At 34.8% G+C, this 18794-nt stretch overlaps 1 protein-coding gene across 1 annotated transcript in view; it reads left to right on the top strand.

The window, feature by feature from the left end:
• UGGT2 (UDP-glucose glycoprotein glucosyltransferase 2) overlaps positions 1–18794 on the top strand; it is an 88319-nt gene that overhangs the window by 45744 nt on the left and 23781 nt on the right. Inside the window, exons 17-25 of the mRNA XM_056328582.1 lie at positions 936–1100; positions 1555–1678; positions 1759–1857; positions 3651–3745; positions 6404–6610; positions 7964–8095; positions 10064–10191; positions 11821–11916; positions 13795–13897. Of these exons, the coding sequence (XP_056184557.1) occupies positions 936–1100; positions 1555–1678; positions 1759–1857; positions 3651–3745; positions 6404–6610; positions 7964–8095; positions 10064–10191; positions 11821–11916; positions 13795–13897 (1149 nt within the window). The remainder of the gene's footprint in view (positions 1–935; positions 1101–1554; positions 1679–1758; positions 1858–3650; positions 3746–6403; positions 6611–7963; positions 8096–10063; positions 10192–11820; positions 11917–13794; positions 13898–18794) is intronic.

Here is an 18794-nt window from a genome sequence, read left to right as displayed (position 1 = left end):
TTTCTGAAACACACCATCCATTTTACTTTATTTCCCTTTAAAATTTGTTATATAATGTATTTTTTTCCCTGTTAAAAGGCCCATCTGGGCAGCCAGAAAAAAAGGTGTTGATTGCCTTGTGCTGCTTGTTCCTCACTGAGCTGCATGGAGGCTTCGTATAAAGGGCAGTTTGAATCTACCCTGGATACACTTAGGGGAGGAAAGCTTCCCACAGAGAATATTAAAGGAAGGAAACCAGACAGCCAGCGACCAGCAGAAAGCCCCCTGTACAAGCAGGGTCAATGAGAGTGAGATAAACATCAGGGAGGAGACAGTGGGATGACAGAAAGATGGGTGCATAGATACTATCATAGAGTTTGTGGCTATCCAGAAAGTGACACTGAAAGAAAACTTGAAAGGCTGCAGAATAGGAAGAGGGAATTAACTTACAATACATTTTCATTTCTGTTTGTCTCACTGGATTTTCTCTGCTTGAGGAAAGATCAGCTTGTTCTGCTTTCTTACCAAATATGTCTTGGCTTCTGAACATAAAAGCCTTTTGAGGTTTTCTTGGGGTGCTTTCTTTGGGGAAAAGGTCTAGGTTGATCCACCTGAAATGATGACTGTCTTAAGGCCTTTCTCCAATTTTTTAATTTATTTTATTTTTATTTACATAATGTTTTTGCTAAGAATGTTAGGCAAAATAAATTAATATTTCTTAGCAAGATGATAAAGCAAAAGTAAAACACCATACATAGATATCTAATTTCTTTTGCCATTCTGTTTGAGAAGAGTCCTGTGTCCTGTTTGATTCTCAACATTTCCTGTCTTGACATGAGAAGGTATGACAGGGAGTAGAGCTTGGAGATTAGGGGTACATTGTCTCCTGATATTAGTTTCATTTTTTGCTGCAGTCAGCCACAGTCTATTTAATCCTGTGATATTTCTGATATCAGGCAGGAGCAACCTTTTATAAAAAGGCTGGCCTGGGTCCATTGCCTCAAGCTCTGTTTAATGGCGTACCCTTTAAGAGAGAAGAGATGGATGCTGCAGAGTTAGAGACAGTTATTCTTCAGAGGATTATTGATGCCACCGGGTTCTTCCAGAGGGCAGTGTTCATGGTATGTTTAACATTTCTGAATGAATGCAAGATGAAATAATTGGCAGGGAATTGTCTGAGTCATGTTTATATATAATTTTTTTCATAATGGGATAGCTTGAAATTAATAGTATCACAACTGAAATTATATTGTTACATTAATTTGCAGTGATGGTTTTAAAATAGTATATTTAGATTATAGAAGATTGAAGGATCAATTAAGTATATAGTAATTATATGGAATTTTTCAATCAGAAACTGAGACTGTACTGCAGTTGTTCATTGAAGAATGTGTCTGATGGGTTGAAATACTACTGTGTGATATTTATAAATTTATGACTTGACATTATCATCCATAACTTGGTGTATATAGAAGCTTTAAGATCAGTTGTGAAAGATTGTACAAATACTTGGTCTTTTTTTTGTCTTGAAACCATAAAAGTACAGGTTTAAACATTTTTTTCCTCTTACTACAGGGTTTGTTAAATGATCATATAAATGCAATGGATTTTCTTATGGATCAGCACAACGTAGTTTCCCGTATAAACCCCTCTATTCTTGCAGGAGAAAGAAGATACATACATTTCAGATCCACAGCTGGTAACTACTTTTCTCTGACTGGCTATTGTAATGATTGTCCTGTTTTTCAAGTCTAACATGTTCTGTTTTGCATTTTGCAGTTCCATTTGATGTGGAAGACTTCTCTACTTTCTCCTTTTTGGACTCACAAGATAAAAGTGCTGTAATTTCAGACAACATGAAATATTTAACAAAAAAGGGTATATTCCTTTTCTGTAAGGGGGTGGGGAAGTGTTACAATTTGTTGAATTTTGCCAGTAAAATATCCCAAGGACCCATGTAAATGAGTACATTTCCCAATATTTCAGTATCATCTTCCAGGAGCCAGATCATATCCTAATATTATAAACATCAACTGTAATAAACACAGTAGTTATTTTAGTTTTTGTAGTTTTGAAATGGGATGGATGTCACATCTAGTTGTTTTTGTTTTACAGTTACGAAGTTAAAAAGCTTTGCAAGACTTCTGTAGCTTCAACCACAGACTAGTCTATACTGATATGTTTTACTTGAGAATATTAAAGAGTATAGTTTTCAAGTGACTCAGTTTCAGCATTATCAAGTGAAGAATGTATAGTCTTTGTAATATCTGTATCAAAATTAGGCATATATACTAGCATTCAGTATCTTTTTCATCTAGTTTATTTTTGATATCTGAAGCTTTGTCTTTCTGTAGAAAAGAAAAATATGTATGTTCTGTTGGATTATCACCGATTTATAAGTTTTGCTGAAACACTTTTTTGTACATTTAAAGTATTTTTGATGTAAAATATTCTTATTGCATATAGAAGTACTTTCCCTTGGAGTTAGTTACAACTAGTACAGTTACAGAAAGTGACAAAAAGTTACAAAAAGTACAGTTACAACAGTGGGGGCATATTACTGCATGGAATTTTGCAATAGTCTGTACCTTGTGAACTTCTAGAAGTTACAACTGCTAGACAGCTGCTAAACAACTACCTATTTACTTCAGTCCATCAAGGGACAGAATAATCCTCTTAAAGTGCTATTCTTCAGTAATTTTTAACATAGTTTTACTTAACTCCATTATCAGAAAGAAATGCCATATAATTACATTTCTTTAGAATAAAACTATTTGACTGTATTTGGTTCTCTGTGTACAACCACAGGACCATCCCAGCTAGCTGCTAAATGATGACTGGCTTTCAATCTGTAGGCTCATTTCTAAGATGCAGATCTCTTGTGCAAAACCCATAACCTTTAATCTGTAATCTATATTTCGAATCTGTCCCCAGTGTGTTTCTATAGACTGCAGCAACACTTAATAATTACCTCTTACTAGAATCTCACCAGAACCTTGTACAATTCCCATCTATACACATTACCTTCTAGGGGATATGTGATAGAGCTGAGTAGACTGATACTCTTCTACAGATAACTTCCCAGAATTTTTCACGTACTACTGCCCTTCTGTCTAGAATCAAGAACAGGAGGCCATAGACCAGGAAAAAGGGAAATTTTCTGCATATACACCTATACAGTAGTTTACGCCCTTGCAACTGTATTTGGTACGTTCCCGTTTGTGTTCAGAAGTGGTAAATTCTGTCCTGCTTTTGGATGAAGGACTCTCACTTTGCTGCCAGAGAAAGTGAATGGCCTAACTCATGCATTCTTCTAACTAAATTCTTTTCATTTCTGGCTATATGACTAGCCTCCATCAAATGTTCACAAGAAACCTCTGGTAAAGCAGGTCTTAACTGGAGCCGACTTATTACTTAAAGCCATCTTGTTTCAGTAGTACAACAGATTGTATTAACTTTATAATGTTAATTAACATGATAAACTGCCTCCTCAGAATTTTGTTTCCATTCAGAGGGCAAAAGATTCTGATTTGGCAAAGATTAGTCTTACAGTTGAAGTCAGCAGTCCAGCATAAACATAAACTTCAAAATCTCAAGCAGAATTAATTCATTATTAATTAGTTGTGAGAAGATTCTCCAGGATGTAAAGCAGAATTATCTTTTGTTTTCAGATGAAGACAAATTGTATGCTGTTACTGTCTGGATTATTGCTGATTTTGATAAACCAGCTGGGAGACGACTGCTTTCTAATGCCTTGAAAAGCCTGGTGAGTTTCTATAAGTCTTTATTAAAATAATTATTATGAATATGTCCTTAACAACACTGTGTGCATTCAAAAATTATACTCTTAAATTAAGGTTGTAACAGTTTAAATTTTTCTGTGGGTCAGGTGCAGCCTTATCAGACACTGCTTTCACTTTACTTTGCTGCAGCACTGACATCTTACAGGCCTGTAAATGATGAATTGGTTCATGGACTTATGATGCAAGAGACAAACTACAATGCTTGTGTGTTAGAATGGTGAAATTCTTCCCAGTTACAGACCTTCTCCCGTGAGGTAACCTAGCATGTTACCTGGGCCAGGGAGGTTAGGATAAGCCTGTTGATGTGAACCATTAGGCAGTGCTCTCTTTATTGTGTGGTATAGCTGTGGCCATGAAATGACCATTTTTGCACATACTGTTTTATGCTTCTGAGACAGATCAAATGTTTTATGTTCTGATATGCTAGGAGGATCATCAACATTTGAGTTCACTTATTTTTAAGTTCTTCACTATTAATAATAGGATTTAAAGTATGCAAGTACATGTCATGTGGATATAAATGAGAAAAAACCCCATCAGTTCCAGGGAGGTTAGAAGAGTAACTAGACTGAAATTGGGAAAACATCTAGATTTACTTATCAGGAATGAAATGGGAATGACCCTAAAAGAATTAGAAAATTTGTACATTGCAGGGAGCGTGTAATACCAAATATGTCTTTAAAAAAGGCTTTAAAAAGCTGCGAAGACGAACGTGCAATGCAAGTCCTTGTTACAGGAAAACAATTTCATTTATCTGACTGCTAGATCTGTGGCCCAAGCTTGACAGATGTATTCTCTCTGTAGTTTTATTTTTGCTGCCTCCCCTGCCCCAGCCCCTTCCCCCTTCAGCAGGGAGGATATGCCAGAGCTCCCAACTGGTGAGTGAAAACTCTCTGGGGAAGTCCTCATGTGTTAGTGAGGAGAAGCTAGGAAAAACATGAGAAAAAAAAAATCTTTTGAATAAGGTTTGCTGAATCTTATATGCAATAGAAGTTTAATTGGTTATCTTTGTGCTAATTTATAGATTTGGTTTAGGTAAGCTTCACGTACTGCTTGGTCTTAATAATTTCCAAGTTTCATGACAAAACAATCATATTTTTTTAAAGTCCGTTGATTTGTATGGAGGTTCTCTACTACTTTTCAGTCCCTTTTGTCTGTTGGGTCAAGGTCTAGTAGAATTGGCTAGATGCAAATTTGCACAGACACTTCTTGCGCGTGACGTGCCATGGGCATTTGTAGATAAACATGCAAGAATCTGGGAGAGGAAGTGACCGAAGGGAACTCACTTTTCACTATTCCAACTAATATCTAGTATTTTGAAAAGTACTAATATATTTTAACTTCATTTGAAAAAACTAGTGATGTCTTACTTGAAAGAGACCTCTGGAGGTCATCTAGTTCAGCCTCCTGCTTAAAGTGGGATTATTGCCATCATTAGATCCAGTCAGCTGTAGGTTTGTCTGAAGGAGTCCTGAAAATCTCCAAGGAGGTGACTCTGTCCCCTCCCTTGACAACTTGCTCTGGTGTTGCACTGCCTTCCTAGCGTAGTTTTCCCTGACAGCCAAAATCTGTGACCACTACTCCTTGTTATACTTCTCGCTGCTACCGGGAAGAGTTTGGCCCTGTCATGTTTTTCACTCCCACTTTTGTTCGTTGCTATTAGGATTCTCTGTAGCCTCCTTTTTGCCAAACTGAGCAAGCCCAGCTTCTTCAGTGCCTCCTCATAGGCCTCTGACCATCTTGGTAGCCCTTTGCTGAAGCCTCTGCAGCATCTCAATGTCTTTACTGTACTGAGGGGGACCAAAACCAGGCACAGAAGTCCAGGTGCAGCCTCACAAGTATTGAGTAGATGAGAGTAACATCTTCCCTTGATTGGCTTGCCATATGTCTCCTAATGTAACCTGGTATGCTGTTCGCTTTCTTGCCAGCAAGAGTATGCTTCTCAGGAACACTTTAAGATACACATTTTCAACCTTTTTAGATAAGTGTTTTAACAAAATTTTTTCTCAAGGGCTGCAGTTTAAAGTTTGCTGTTTAAATATGTTGAATACCAGTGATTTCATTCCTTATTTTTATAGTCTTTACTGCAATAGAATCCATTTATCTTTAATTCAGGTAGTGATGCTACTTGATACTACCTTAGAGTCATCAGTCTAGTAAGATTCAAGTGACATCATTGATTTTAGCAAGTGAAAGATTTTCTTGCTGATTAAGAATAAAGTTCTAAGTGGATAAATTTTCTTGGATTTACTTTATGCCTAGTTTGATAGTTTTTGAAAAATAGAACAAAATGTACAAAATCAGTTCTGAAGTCTGTAAATGAATACTTGTGTATGTCTTGTTAAAATACACTTCTGCAGAATGCTGAAAGGCAATTTTTCTATTAAAAAAAGCATCTTCTATTTAAAATTGGTATTGCAGAATAGGTAAATCCTTACCAACAACGTTTTTACTCCTAGTTAAAGTTCTCAATTAGGTGTTGAAACATGTTTTCTAAAGACAAATAGCTGCAAGAAAATTACAGAACTTCAAAGCATTTTACAGAGTTATAATAGATATGAATACATTAGGTAACAGCAGACTGACCTGTAAAATTGTGTATTCTGTATTTTTCTTTGCAGAAAACAAGCAGTCATACACGACTTGGGATTTTGAACAATCCTTCATCAAAAATAAAGGAAGATAACACAGCCATTGCTAGAGGAATTTTGACCGCTTTTCTAACGCAAAACAGCAGCAACTTAAAAAGTTTCCTGAGTAAACTCAGTAAGGAAGAGACAGCAAAATCTCTTGCTGCTGGAACTAAAATTGCTAAATTCTTCATCCCAGTGAGTGCAAACTAAATTAGACTGTTTTCTTTTTCACTTTCCATATTCTTTATTGTAAGGAGATGTTGCTGAGAGTAACAGTGTTTGATCAAATGCTGTGTGGTTTATAATCCTTATACAGTTTCTGCTCAAGCAGATTTGATTTTTTGACAACTTTTATATGATGGAAGAATAGAGAATTTCTTTAAAGTAAAGGAAAAAAATAGAGTACTAAAAAATACAGAGTACAGATACCGGATTATTGAGGCCAAAATCGTTTCATTTTCAATTGTTCATTAGTTCTTCCTGTAGCTCTCAAATTCTAATGTTTTATATTATTTATATAATGTGTTATAATATTAATGTTTGTCGAGAATTAAGGCTTCAGAAGTAACTGTTTTTACCTTGCTGTTGTGGCTGTGAGCAGTAATAAGCACAGACTGAAGTGGTTGAGGTTAATGAGCATGGTATGCTTCTGGCCAACATTCTGCTGTGTTTCTATGAAACTTCATTGTTTTAAAATACAGATGTTGCTGATTTCAAAGTTCATACAAAGAGTGGAGCTGAGTTATCAAATAACAGCTGCAAACTACAGTTTCTGTTTCAGAAGGAGCTGTAAATTTCAGTGTTTCTAAATAGGAAGATTTGGAAGACTAAGAACTCTGGCACCATATTGGAAAACTAATTAGCTGGCTTGGGTCATGCTCTTACTTAATTGTCTAATAAATTTTGAAAGACGTAAAGGTAGTTAAGCAGTCTATGCATGTTACTAATTTATTTTGTTAGATTAATTCAGATACAATTATTATATTTGCTTGGTCCATATATTTGTAATGAAGAAATACCTATCAATAGTTTCATATAGCAGGATAATTTTGACAGGTGAGGCACAGTGCCACTGTAAGCATGGCAAAATCCCAGCATTTTTTTCCCCACTTTGAATATTGATTTGTTATGTGTTTTACTGGATGACGTTGGCTTCCCCAGAGCATGTTTAAGCTGTATTCAATGACCACATTAAATTGACTGTTAGGTTTTTAGAGTATTATGGATATTTTTTTTTTACCTTTTTCCTAAAAGTGAGAATACAGTTTAGTTGTTAACAGAGAATGTTATTTTTCATGCAGCTGTGTGCTGGATCATAGAATAAGTGTTTAACCTCAGACTCAGCTTTCCTCTCAGTTAAGCTGCCCAAGGGTAAAAACTGCATACTGGCTATTTGGGAGGTTGTGGTTCCACACTGAGAGGCTGAGGTTGTTTCATTTTGATTTCTGGTTACCACAAAACTTAAAGAAAATCTTTGATTACATCAGCTGTCGCAGAATTTATTTTTCCTGAATCATTTCACCATCTCATGCTTTACCTTTGCTTTAGGGAATGGATGAAGGTACTTTTGAGAAGAAGTACAACACTTTAGGACTGGATTTAATTAAAACTCACCAGATGTTCTGCCAGGAGGTTCTTAAGCTGCTTCCTGGGCAAATGGCTGTTGTGAGCAATGGCAGGGTAAGAAAGGAGTTAAGTCATCTCTCAAGTCTTTTTGTAGGTATTTTTTACTTCCTGGAACTTCAGTTTGAAGTTAAAGAAAATACGTTGTATTGATTTTCCACTTATTCAGCCTGTTGTTAGAGAATGATATGAATGTTTGCCTGGTTTTTTATTTTGTTTTATTACTAGTTTGTTAGCCTCGTTCCATTGAAGCTACTACGTATGTTGTTCCCACAGCTATTTAAGAATTAATCTGACAAAATTCTCTAAATAGGTTAATATTTTATGTATTATTAATAATATTTAAGAATAAATTTTGATCCTGATGTTGCTTTACACATTTGGGGTAGGATAAATCTACTGTATATATAATAAAAATTTATGTTGACTATGGTAGTATTTCAAGCTCTTAAAACCCAAATTGTTTATAAATATTAAATTGTTCTATAGTCTTAATTCTTAATGTTCAAATTGAAGTATAGTAGTTGTTTCAATTTCTTGTATGTATATTCTGAAACTAACAGCCTTAATTAGTGTGGCTATAGATGAACTGTGACTAAAAAATACAATGTTGGGTTCAGTGTTTAGCACTTGTTAATGACTGTCAATACCTTACATTACAAATCCAACTTATACAAACTACTCTGAGTTAGCTCTTTTTATTTTCTATTTATTGCTCTACCATTAAAAGGAAATAGAGATACTATGTTGGCATCTTGTTACTGGAAACTCTCTTTAAATTGCGTTTAGTTGTGCATCCACTTGTGCATCTTAAATGGCTTCTGAGATGTGGCTGAAGTATAGCTGATGAACGCACAGTAAGCATTTTTGTTGATGAAGCACAAGAGAATTGTTGGGGTTTATGTCACCCCCCCCACCAGAACTAAATAGGCAATGTTATTTTATGAATGGTTATTACTGTTTAGGAAAACAGTAATTACTGAGCCTAAAAAAGCTCAAATAATGTCGTATTTTAAGTTTTGAGAAAATGTTTCTTAAAAATACTTGGATACATTTGATAATGTATATTCATCTATCTTAAAGTGTGTTTTCGTTTTAGAAGAATACTTTTAAAAAAAGATACGGGATAGCCTTAATTTCTATCCTTCATATTTCAGCACTGAAGTTTGTTTTTATGAGCAAATGTATTTTTTACTCCATTTACAATTTCTACAAAAATGGCATGGTGTTTCATAATCACACTGTGGTTTTGTCTATCTCATGCATCATTATATCATAACAAAACATTCAAAAGTGAAATTTTTTTAGATAACCTCCCATTTCTAGGAAGCCTTTGAATTTTGGGTGAGAGGCATTCTGCACCAAACTTACATCATGGCATTCTGCATCTAAGGAGCCCTGTAGGTTCTTGGAAGTTTACTTGAGTCAGTTTAGTCTAGCATACTATGAGCAGGAAATCCAAACAACATCCTCAAAGCTATTTTCCAGGATTTCAAGGCACCTTCTTTTCCTTCAGACCCAAAAAATGTAGTAGTTCTGTTTCTTGTCTCTGGATATCCTGTGTTTCTTATCCTTTGCTCTTTTCTTCCTTTCTATCCATTCTGCTTCATCTGAGAAGCCTTAAAGTTAAGATTGTGTTCACAGAATTAAACTAGAGAGTGTGGTACACAGTAATTTGAATTTCAGTTTACAATAATCTACTTAACGGAGGCTTTCTTCAACTTAATTTGTGATTTCTAAATATACATACATAGCTTTACATGGGTATGTATAATGAAAAATATGCTGGATATTTCCATTACACCTGCTTTTTGTGATTGATAAATAACAGTAATTACGTAACTTTAAAAACCCTAATCCTGCATAGTTACTATACAGTTTGGTACTATATAGTTAGTAATGATGTATATAGGGCTGGGGGTTGCATATGGAATATTACGCATTTATGTAAAACGTTAGTATGTTTTTTGCTTACAAGACACATTTTTGGAACAGGCTATGCTTAGTGACATTTTGTTCTCTAAGGTACTGGGCCCTTTAGATGAAAATGAATTCCATGCAGAAGACTTTAATTTGTTGGAAAAGATAACATACGGTACCTCAGCGGAGAAGATTAAAGCTATTGTCAAAGACATGGGGAACAGTAGTAAAAGGTAAACATCTTTTGCATTTGGAGGCTTTATGATATACTGCCTTGTTTATTGCCTGTGAGAAATTAATAATCCTTTTGCATGGAAAATATCAACAAAAGTTCAAATATATAGTCAAAGTACTCTTTATACTATATATTCCTATATATACGCTCTACGTGCACTTAGTGTTTGCTGTTTGCAACCTATATATTTGCTGTCATCTTAGCATCTGAGTACTTCTATGTAGACAGGTTTAACTGTCCCTTGTTTCCTTTTTAGCATTTCCCAGATAGACTTTGTATAACTTACCTACTCAAACACCCTATTTTCTAGAAGAAATGGCACATCTACTAAATTTTGTATTACATTTATGCTTGGCTAATTATGCTATTCAGTGTGTTTCCACTGTATATATAAACTGTGTATGTTGGATTTAAATTGCATGTGTCATTTACCCTGCGACTGACAGCCTCTTTGGCCTTGTTACAGCACAGAGCAGAAAAAAAGGCACCATGTATTATTCAAGAGACATGCATCCTTTTATCATTGGTTTTACGTGTGATGAGGCTAAGGTGTAAGAGATCACTGTGTGTCTAAAGAATCATACCCTCTCCAACTTGCCTCATAATGTGTGCAGCTGTGTGAAATTGCTCCAAATACTTGTCTGCTTTGACTATGCTTACAACCGAGAGATGAGTACAGCTAACTGTAAACTATTCTTAGTAGCTTTTTACTTCAGAATAATCATAAAGAACAATAATAAGCTTGATAAAAATGAGTGCATCTTAAAACCACGATGAGTATTGATATTTGTAAGTATATTAGGTAGATACACCTGAAGTATAGAAAGTGCATTGTCTTTGGGAATTGTTAGAAAAGGAGCCTATAGAGGCATGGACAGATGTGGCGCTCTGACACCCTGCTAGAGAACATTCACACATCTGTTAATTGAAGAAGTATAAAGATGAGTTTTAGCCTGCTTTTAATCTAAGGATCCAGTTTGTGTACAAAGAAGAGAGCAAAATTACATTATTTTTACAGTATCTATTGATTTTCTGTGTCAGAGTATCATTTCTGTTACCTGGAAGGACTGGCAGAACTGAAATAACTACCAGAAAAACAAACTCAAGAAGAGGTAGAACTACCAAAGGGATAAGCACTGACAGGCAAAACGTACTTAGTAAATACTAAGACTTAGTGACACTGCAATAGAACTACTAAGGCTTCTAAGTGAATTCCAGTAAGAAATACCAAAAAAATTTAAAGATGTGGCCAAGTAAACATGAAACTTGTTCATTTATTTTTATTTCCTTTTGTGACAACATCTGGAAACAATTGGAGAGGAAAAAAAAGGAAAAAAGAGGTAGAAATGTCAGTAGATTGTACCATACAACTGTAAGGCTGAATGATGGTTCTGCCAGTTAATTTCAAGAAGAAACAGTTACACAAGTTCTAAAGTAGTTGTGGTTCTTGGCCTTTGTCATGCTAAAGATTTTACTCAAAGCTACCAGTCTCAAGGTGATAATTGTTTTAAAGCAGTCTGGGATGTGGACTTTTAAAATATTCCTTATGTAGACAGACGTACATTAAAATGTGAATGTTTCACTCCTTTTCTAATGAAAAAAATTACATGTGCCTTATTTAATGTAGTGGCAGTGATTTGATTATGAAAATAGATGCCCTACTGTCATCTTTGCCTAAAACAGAGATGAGACAAGATGCTGAATTGCTCAAAGAACAGCACAGGTAAGTTCTGTCTGTCATGATAATGCACTTAAAATACTTTCATATTAAATTTAGAATATACTGATGACCACATAAGGTCTTTGGAAACTTGACTAAGTGTTCCAGTTCTAAAAGAAGTTGTTGATTTTGTGGTTGTACGAACAACCTGTTTATCTGGCCCAGCATAATGCATCTTTACCTCTTTCTTTATAAATTAATTAGTAATACCTAATGATTTTCCAGCCTTATCCTTTGCTGAAAGAGTGATTACAACTGGTGGTGTTAAGAGAAGTGGTGATCTGGAGTTAGAAAACTTGGAGTCAATACATTTACTGAAATGTTAGAAGTAGTTTCACAGCTTAGAGCTAAAAGAAGCCCCCACTAATTTTGATTAATTCAGAAGACTCCAGCACTACTTTTCCTGTTTGTGTATCTTGAGTACTATTGTTAAGACTAATATACACGTGCTTATACCTGTATAACAGTTTGTGGCTTAGCAGTGTCATTGTTGACTACAGCTAAATACATGGTTATTACAGCTAGATTACATTCAAATGCAAATGATAGGGCTTATCGGCACCTAATTCCTTAAGAAGAACTGAACAGACTGTAGTCAGCAAGCAGATTTACACTTGGTGAGCTCATACTAGTGTCTCTAGTGTACTTGCTTGCATGTTGACTCCTTGTGTTTCTGATCCTACATTTAGAAAGTGAATATACCCCAAGTATCTTCTTTTGTTGTCATTGTTAACAAATGAGACCTAAAATACCAAGATGTGCATCTGTGAATATTATCCTCTTTGTAATGGGATACTAAGAGTACCTGGTTTTAATTTAAGTTTAGCTGGGACAAACTTTCTGGGGCAGCCAGGTACATTTTTTTTAAAAGGCCATATGGTAAAAGATACGTATACATGGCACTTAAGGATGCGGTTTAGTGGTGGACTTGGCAGTGCTGGGTTAATGGATGGACTCGATCTTAGGTCTTTTCCAACCTAAATGATTCTATGGTTCTGTAACACAGGAAGAGTAATCAAAAATGTTTGTAATACTATTTCCAAATCCCTGCTTGTTTTTATCTGTAAAGGTACTCTAGTGTGCTGTGCCAATGGGCTGGCCCTGTCGTTGATAATACTAGGAGTGAAATCAGTAGTAGCCTGTTTTAATTGGCTAACGCATTTTTCCAAAGTTATACCTGTAACAGCCAGTACTATGCTACTACCATATTGGAGGAGTTTGACTCACTACTGGTACTTAAATTTCTAGGTATATTTTTTGTGGAAAACCAATTCAGATAGTCAATTTTGTGTGTTTACAGCACATGATTTCTTTTTTTTTTTTTTATTTAATTAAGTTTACTAACATTTCCTTCCTGTAGATCCAGAGTACATTAACTAGGTCTCCTTGACTTAGTCTAATCAAGTTTATCAAAATAAATTATTTTCTGGAATGCACAAAGCTAATCCATCCCACTGGATGTTTCACACTTCTACGTTGCCATTTTTTCAAACTGTTTTTTAAAAAAAAAAAAAAATTGTGGCACTGCTGACGCTTCTGAAATCTGGTGATTGTGGATATCAGTGAAGAAAACAGTAGACCAGTGACAAAAAGACCATTTTTAATATTTTGCTGTATATTTTCCTTTATTAATTCTGTTGTAGGGCATGTATTTAATCAGTAACCAGTATGGAACTATATAGATCAATGCTGAATCTTTAATTGTTCTTCACATTTAGGTTTCCCTAATTTCAAGATTACTGCTTGGAATGAGGGAAATGTCTTCATCAGCAGTAAAATTTAAAGTGCCTTTGATGCTACAAATTCATGCCTAAAAATATTTATTTCCACAAATTCAGTTTAGAGTTTTCATGTCACTTTTTTTTTTTTTTTTTTTAACAGCATAGTAAAAATTGATCCCCAACAGAATGAACCATTCTATGATGTTCTTGCTATTGTGGATCCATTGACAAAAGAAGCACAGAAGATGGCTCACTTACTGATTGTAAGACTGTGGTCATTTCTTTTCATTTACATGTTTGTGGTTTAATTTTTACTAAACTTTTTCTAATTTCCATGTACAGTGTAGTAAAGAGGTAAAAAAAATAAGTATTTTGAAATATATATATATTTAGTTATTTAAATTCATATTAAAAAGTTGGGGATTATCTAATTCATTATTGTAAGTATCTTATTTGCAATTACAATTCAGATGCCCTGTGAACCAGTCCTCTTAACAGTGAGTCCATAAATGCTCTTTATAGTCAATAGAAGGAAAGGACGAAACTGCCTGTGTAATATAGAGGGAAAGGATCTCCTATCTCAAAATCTTGAGGCGTATGCTTCTTCCCATTAAACCAAATCACCTTAGTTTTCCAAGGTGCCTAAATGAGGTGTTCTAAATCTGACCTGTAATATCATCATGAGAAGATTGGACTATAAACCTTTCAGCTCTTGGAAGGGTATTTCACAGTTGATTAATGCTACCATGTATATCTAGAAGTCTTCCATTGTGTGTAGCTATTGGTCATCTAAAGAGAAACTGTCCTAAAAACATAGCTCCTAAAATGATTTTCTTTTTTCAGTAGCTGCAGAATATCACTCTACCTCAGGTTCCTTTATAGTTTCCCATAAAAATGTAAATTTTGTCTTTTTTTTAATGGTCTGCTATGATTCTGAAGCCTGTAACTTGATTTTTGCTGCATCCTGGTTTATCTTTTTCTCTGCAGTAATTATGAAAGTTCCATAAATTCTTACATTGCTTTTTCCCCTCCTTTTTTCATATGCTTTTCTGCCTTTTGTATCAAATGTTGAAGCATCCATTCATTTTCATATGTAATAGTGAAGTAAAACATTTTAAAAACATGAAAATTCTGATATTTCAAGACTATGAAATAGTAGCTTTTCTCTAGAACCAGATCTTTCGTTTCACCATCCTCAGTTGAAATGAAAGCGTGGTATTACCAAATGGAAGTGTTTTCAGTTTGGAATTGACTGGAAACTCTGTCCATTCAGCCAGAAGTTCATATTATGGTAAGTTCTGTCAAGGACCTTGTAGCTCAGATCAGGAGCCTCCGTTCCTCCTAGTGCAACAGGCTGGCTAATGAGCAGTTTCTTCCCTAATGCAGGCCTGGACAGCTGACTCCCATGGCCTACCAAGCTGTTCAGCCATTGCAGATCCTGCTTGATTCATAGGAGCTATAGTCTTATTCAAGATTAGGAGAGAATAATGAAATGCTGTTGAAACTAAAAAAAAAAAAAAAAAAACCCAACCAAAAACAAAAAAAGCAAACAAATACTTTGATGTAGATTAATTTTATTTTTTTTATTTTTAAATTAAAAATAAAATAATCTGAAAATACAAACATGCGTACACACACACACATATATATATGAGAGGTGTCTCAGCACCTCCTGGTGTAGAGACAAAACGCTTACATGTACAGCAAGCCCCAGACTGAAAGTTCCTAAATGGATATTTTTCTGATTATCTTGCTATATATAGGTGACTTTAATACTCTAAACTTTAAGCGCTGGGATATATTTATATTGAAAGGATCTTTTTTTCAATAACATAATTGGTTTAGTGCCCAGTATGTTGGGATGGTAGCTATTCGTGGTGCAAAATTTGTGTAGTAACTACCACATCAAAGCACATGATTCTTGCCCCAGTCCATGTTGAACATGTCCACATTGTGATTTTTATTATTTTTTTACCCTGGTGAAGTCATGCTATTATATTACTTTTTGTCATTTAATAGTCACTTAAAAAAATTTTTGGTATTTTTTTTAATATAAACAAACAGTTACTCATATTAAATGGAATTGAAATTGAGAATGTGTAAACAGCTATAGGTAAACTGTCATCTGAACTTTACTGCTTAGTCTGATAAAGTGACAATTTGAGGATAAGGGCAAGGTAAGAGTCAAGAGACTGAATGAGAGTGGAGCCAAAGCTTTTATGTGGTCTGTACTGGATTGTATCATAAGAACTGCTCTATATTCTCTCCAGAGGGAGGCAGGTAGAACTTCCCATATAACCCATTTTCCCTTTTTCAAAAAGTTTTTTCATAGACTTCAGCATCAAGTATTTCCAGACAAGGCAACAGTCACTGCCTACAGTAGATCTTTAAATACTAGCCATAACTTGACCAAGGTTGGACCACATCAGTTCTCAGCAGAATGCATGGAATACCAACTAGTCCTAAAGTTATGAATGTGATCCCTAATGTGGTGTGAAAAAAGTAGAAATTCCTTCTTCTAAATATGAGGACAAAATTGAAGAGGTGGATGGTCGGGGGTTTTTCCCATGGTTCACCAAAACCAGCTGAAAGTACCACTGAAGAAACTACATGTCCACTAGCCTAACTGCTTTCCCCCAGCAGTATGTAACTCAGGATCATCAACTTTTATCTTGTTCCAGTAACTGTCAAAGGACTCAAAAATGTGGAGGGAAAAATCAAACCTTTTCTTTTTTCCTGTCAGTTATCTTTTGCCTTTTTGCCTTTTTTTCTTTGTTCATTCTGTCTTCAGAGAGAAACTCTTATTCCATCCCTAAAGTGATAGGAATCTCTGAAGGACCCTCTTTTGATAACGTAGTCTGATGTCCTATATAACATGGGTCATAGGACTTCTTTTTATCAATTAGCATTAAAAGTGGAAATATTTTTTTATTCCAATTTAAATATTATCAAGTCGTTGAGTACAGATCACAGGTCTTACTGAGCTTTTCCAGTGGCTAATTAACCTGACTGTTAAACTCAGACTTGGAATTGTAGATTTTTATTTAGCTCCATGCTGTAAACGTTCTTCTCATCATTTTGTCAGTTCTGTTGAAGATTCTATTAGAGAGTTTGTTTTCAGTGCAGATGCTTCCTATTATAGTGATGGTCACAAACAGTTCCAAGTGATTGAATTATCGTGGTCTAGTGAGTTAATGATTTTCGGATGAGTTGTGGTAACACAGTAAGTGTTTTGCAAAGTGACTGCACATGCAAAATAAAACTTGCTCTTAAATAATTTTCAAGCCTAGTAAACTGAAATAATTCAGCCATTTTTTTCAGTATTAAATATTCCCTGAACTAAATTTCTGTGCTCTTCTTTGGATTTTCTGATTAAAAGTAAGCAGACTGAACTCTTCAAACGCTCTGCTGTAAAAGCAGCTTTCCAGTCTTGTAACGATTTCATGTGTTAACTTGAATGTCCTGGCTTTTAGTGTCCTTGTAAGGCACCTAAATAACAAAACCAAATTCAGTATTCCAGAAGCTGCATTGTTGAAAAACACAGAGGTAATGCATTCTTGCCTTATTTGTCATTGCCTATTTAAATTCCTTTGAAATGTTTGTTAAGATAGGCATTATTCTTTTGGCTACAATACTATACTAAATTTTGTGATCAGCTGATGAATTGGGATGATACTTTGGTCTCTTTTCAAGATCATTGCATCCTACACAACAACCTATCTGTGCAGATTGCTGGAGTATTGTTCTTACTAATGGGGTGAGACTTTTGTCTTGTTTGAAGATAGAAGTCCAGCACAGGTTTACATAATTTTGGATGCAGCATGTTTATTTGAGAAGTTTTTTTCTTTAACTTTGAAAATTCTGGGTATGTTTTAGTAGATGAGACCAGCAAGTGCTGCTTACAAATGCTTTTTATTCTGAGTGATAGTTAAATACCTGAGTCACTTTGACATCTGTTTTGATTTTAGTGGTCTCTAGCCCATGTCAAGTAATACTTTCCCTTATGCTTCCAGTGCTGCCAGGTTCTCATTTCCTGCTTCTTCACTTGTCACCGTTAAGCCATTCTCTAGTCTATACTTTTTGCTCGGTAGTTTTTCAGTGGTGGTATTCAGGTGACACGAGGGGTAAGCATGAGAAACCAGGAGCAGAAAAGGTCCCTAGGACTATGTAAAGTTGTAGCGCTATAGTAAAGAATATGTGTAGTCATGGGTTGAACTGAGGAAAGAGAAAAAAAATGCTTATGATAAACAAGAGATTTAAGGATGGCCATTGTCTTGCTTTGTTCCCAGTTTACTTGCCATTATAGTAATTTTAGATTTTAGACTTAGTAGTATCAGTATTTTAACTTGGCCTTTAATATCTTATTTGCTTTTCTAATAATATCCGTAAAAGTAGACACAGCTGCTTTAGGCTTTCAAATAAGCACTTTGGATCAGAAACCACAGAAATTAAGATAACTTGGTAAAGTTTTTTTAATAGTGCTTTAAAGAAATTAGTAACTTTGTTAACTTTAAATAAAATAGACTGCTCATGAAAATGAGAAAAAATACTGTCCTAATATTATGGTTCCTATATAACAGCATCTAGAAAATTGGTATTTTTAGAAATTAACAGATGGAGAAACTGAAGAAGCAGCAGAAATATTTTAATTTACTGGAATGTTTTGAAGTTGATCAAATAGTTTTAACACATCATTAATCTATTGCTGACACTTAAAACTATTAAGGAATTAAGTATTAAAAAAATTCTTTGCACTTTATTCAACAGCTTATACAACTACTTTAATAAGAGGGGAAGTCATTGTTTTAAGATTGGTAATTGAATAAAAAGCATGTGTTCTGCTTAGACTTTCAAGTGCTTTAAGATCTTCTAGAAAACACAATATAAGAAAGGTGATAATATGATTTACTCAAGCATTGGAAAATGGGGATAGCTGCTCTTCAAAAAAACGCATCACTAGGGGAAAACATTAACATTTTGACTATCAAGAATATCATGTGCTAAATCATGCAGTTTTAGAAAAGGTCAAATCTTTATTCGGAATGTCTAGACAACCTCCCTTAATACCATAATATACACAGATATTTTTAGAACTTTAAAATGTTTGAGCTTTCTACTGAAGCTTGAGAAATGACAGGATGTCACAAGGGTAACTTTGGC

This window comes from Falco biarmicus, chromosome 2 (genome assembly GCF_023638135.1).
Source record: "Falco biarmicus isolate bFalBia1 chromosome 2, bFalBia1.pri, whole genome shotgun sequence".
NCBI classification, from domain to species: Eukaryota; Metazoa; Chordata; class Aves; order Falconiformes; family Falconidae; genus Falco; species Falco biarmicus.
Note: the sequence above shows the minus strand (reverse complement) of the source record. Positions and strands in the feature narration are given on the sequence as shown.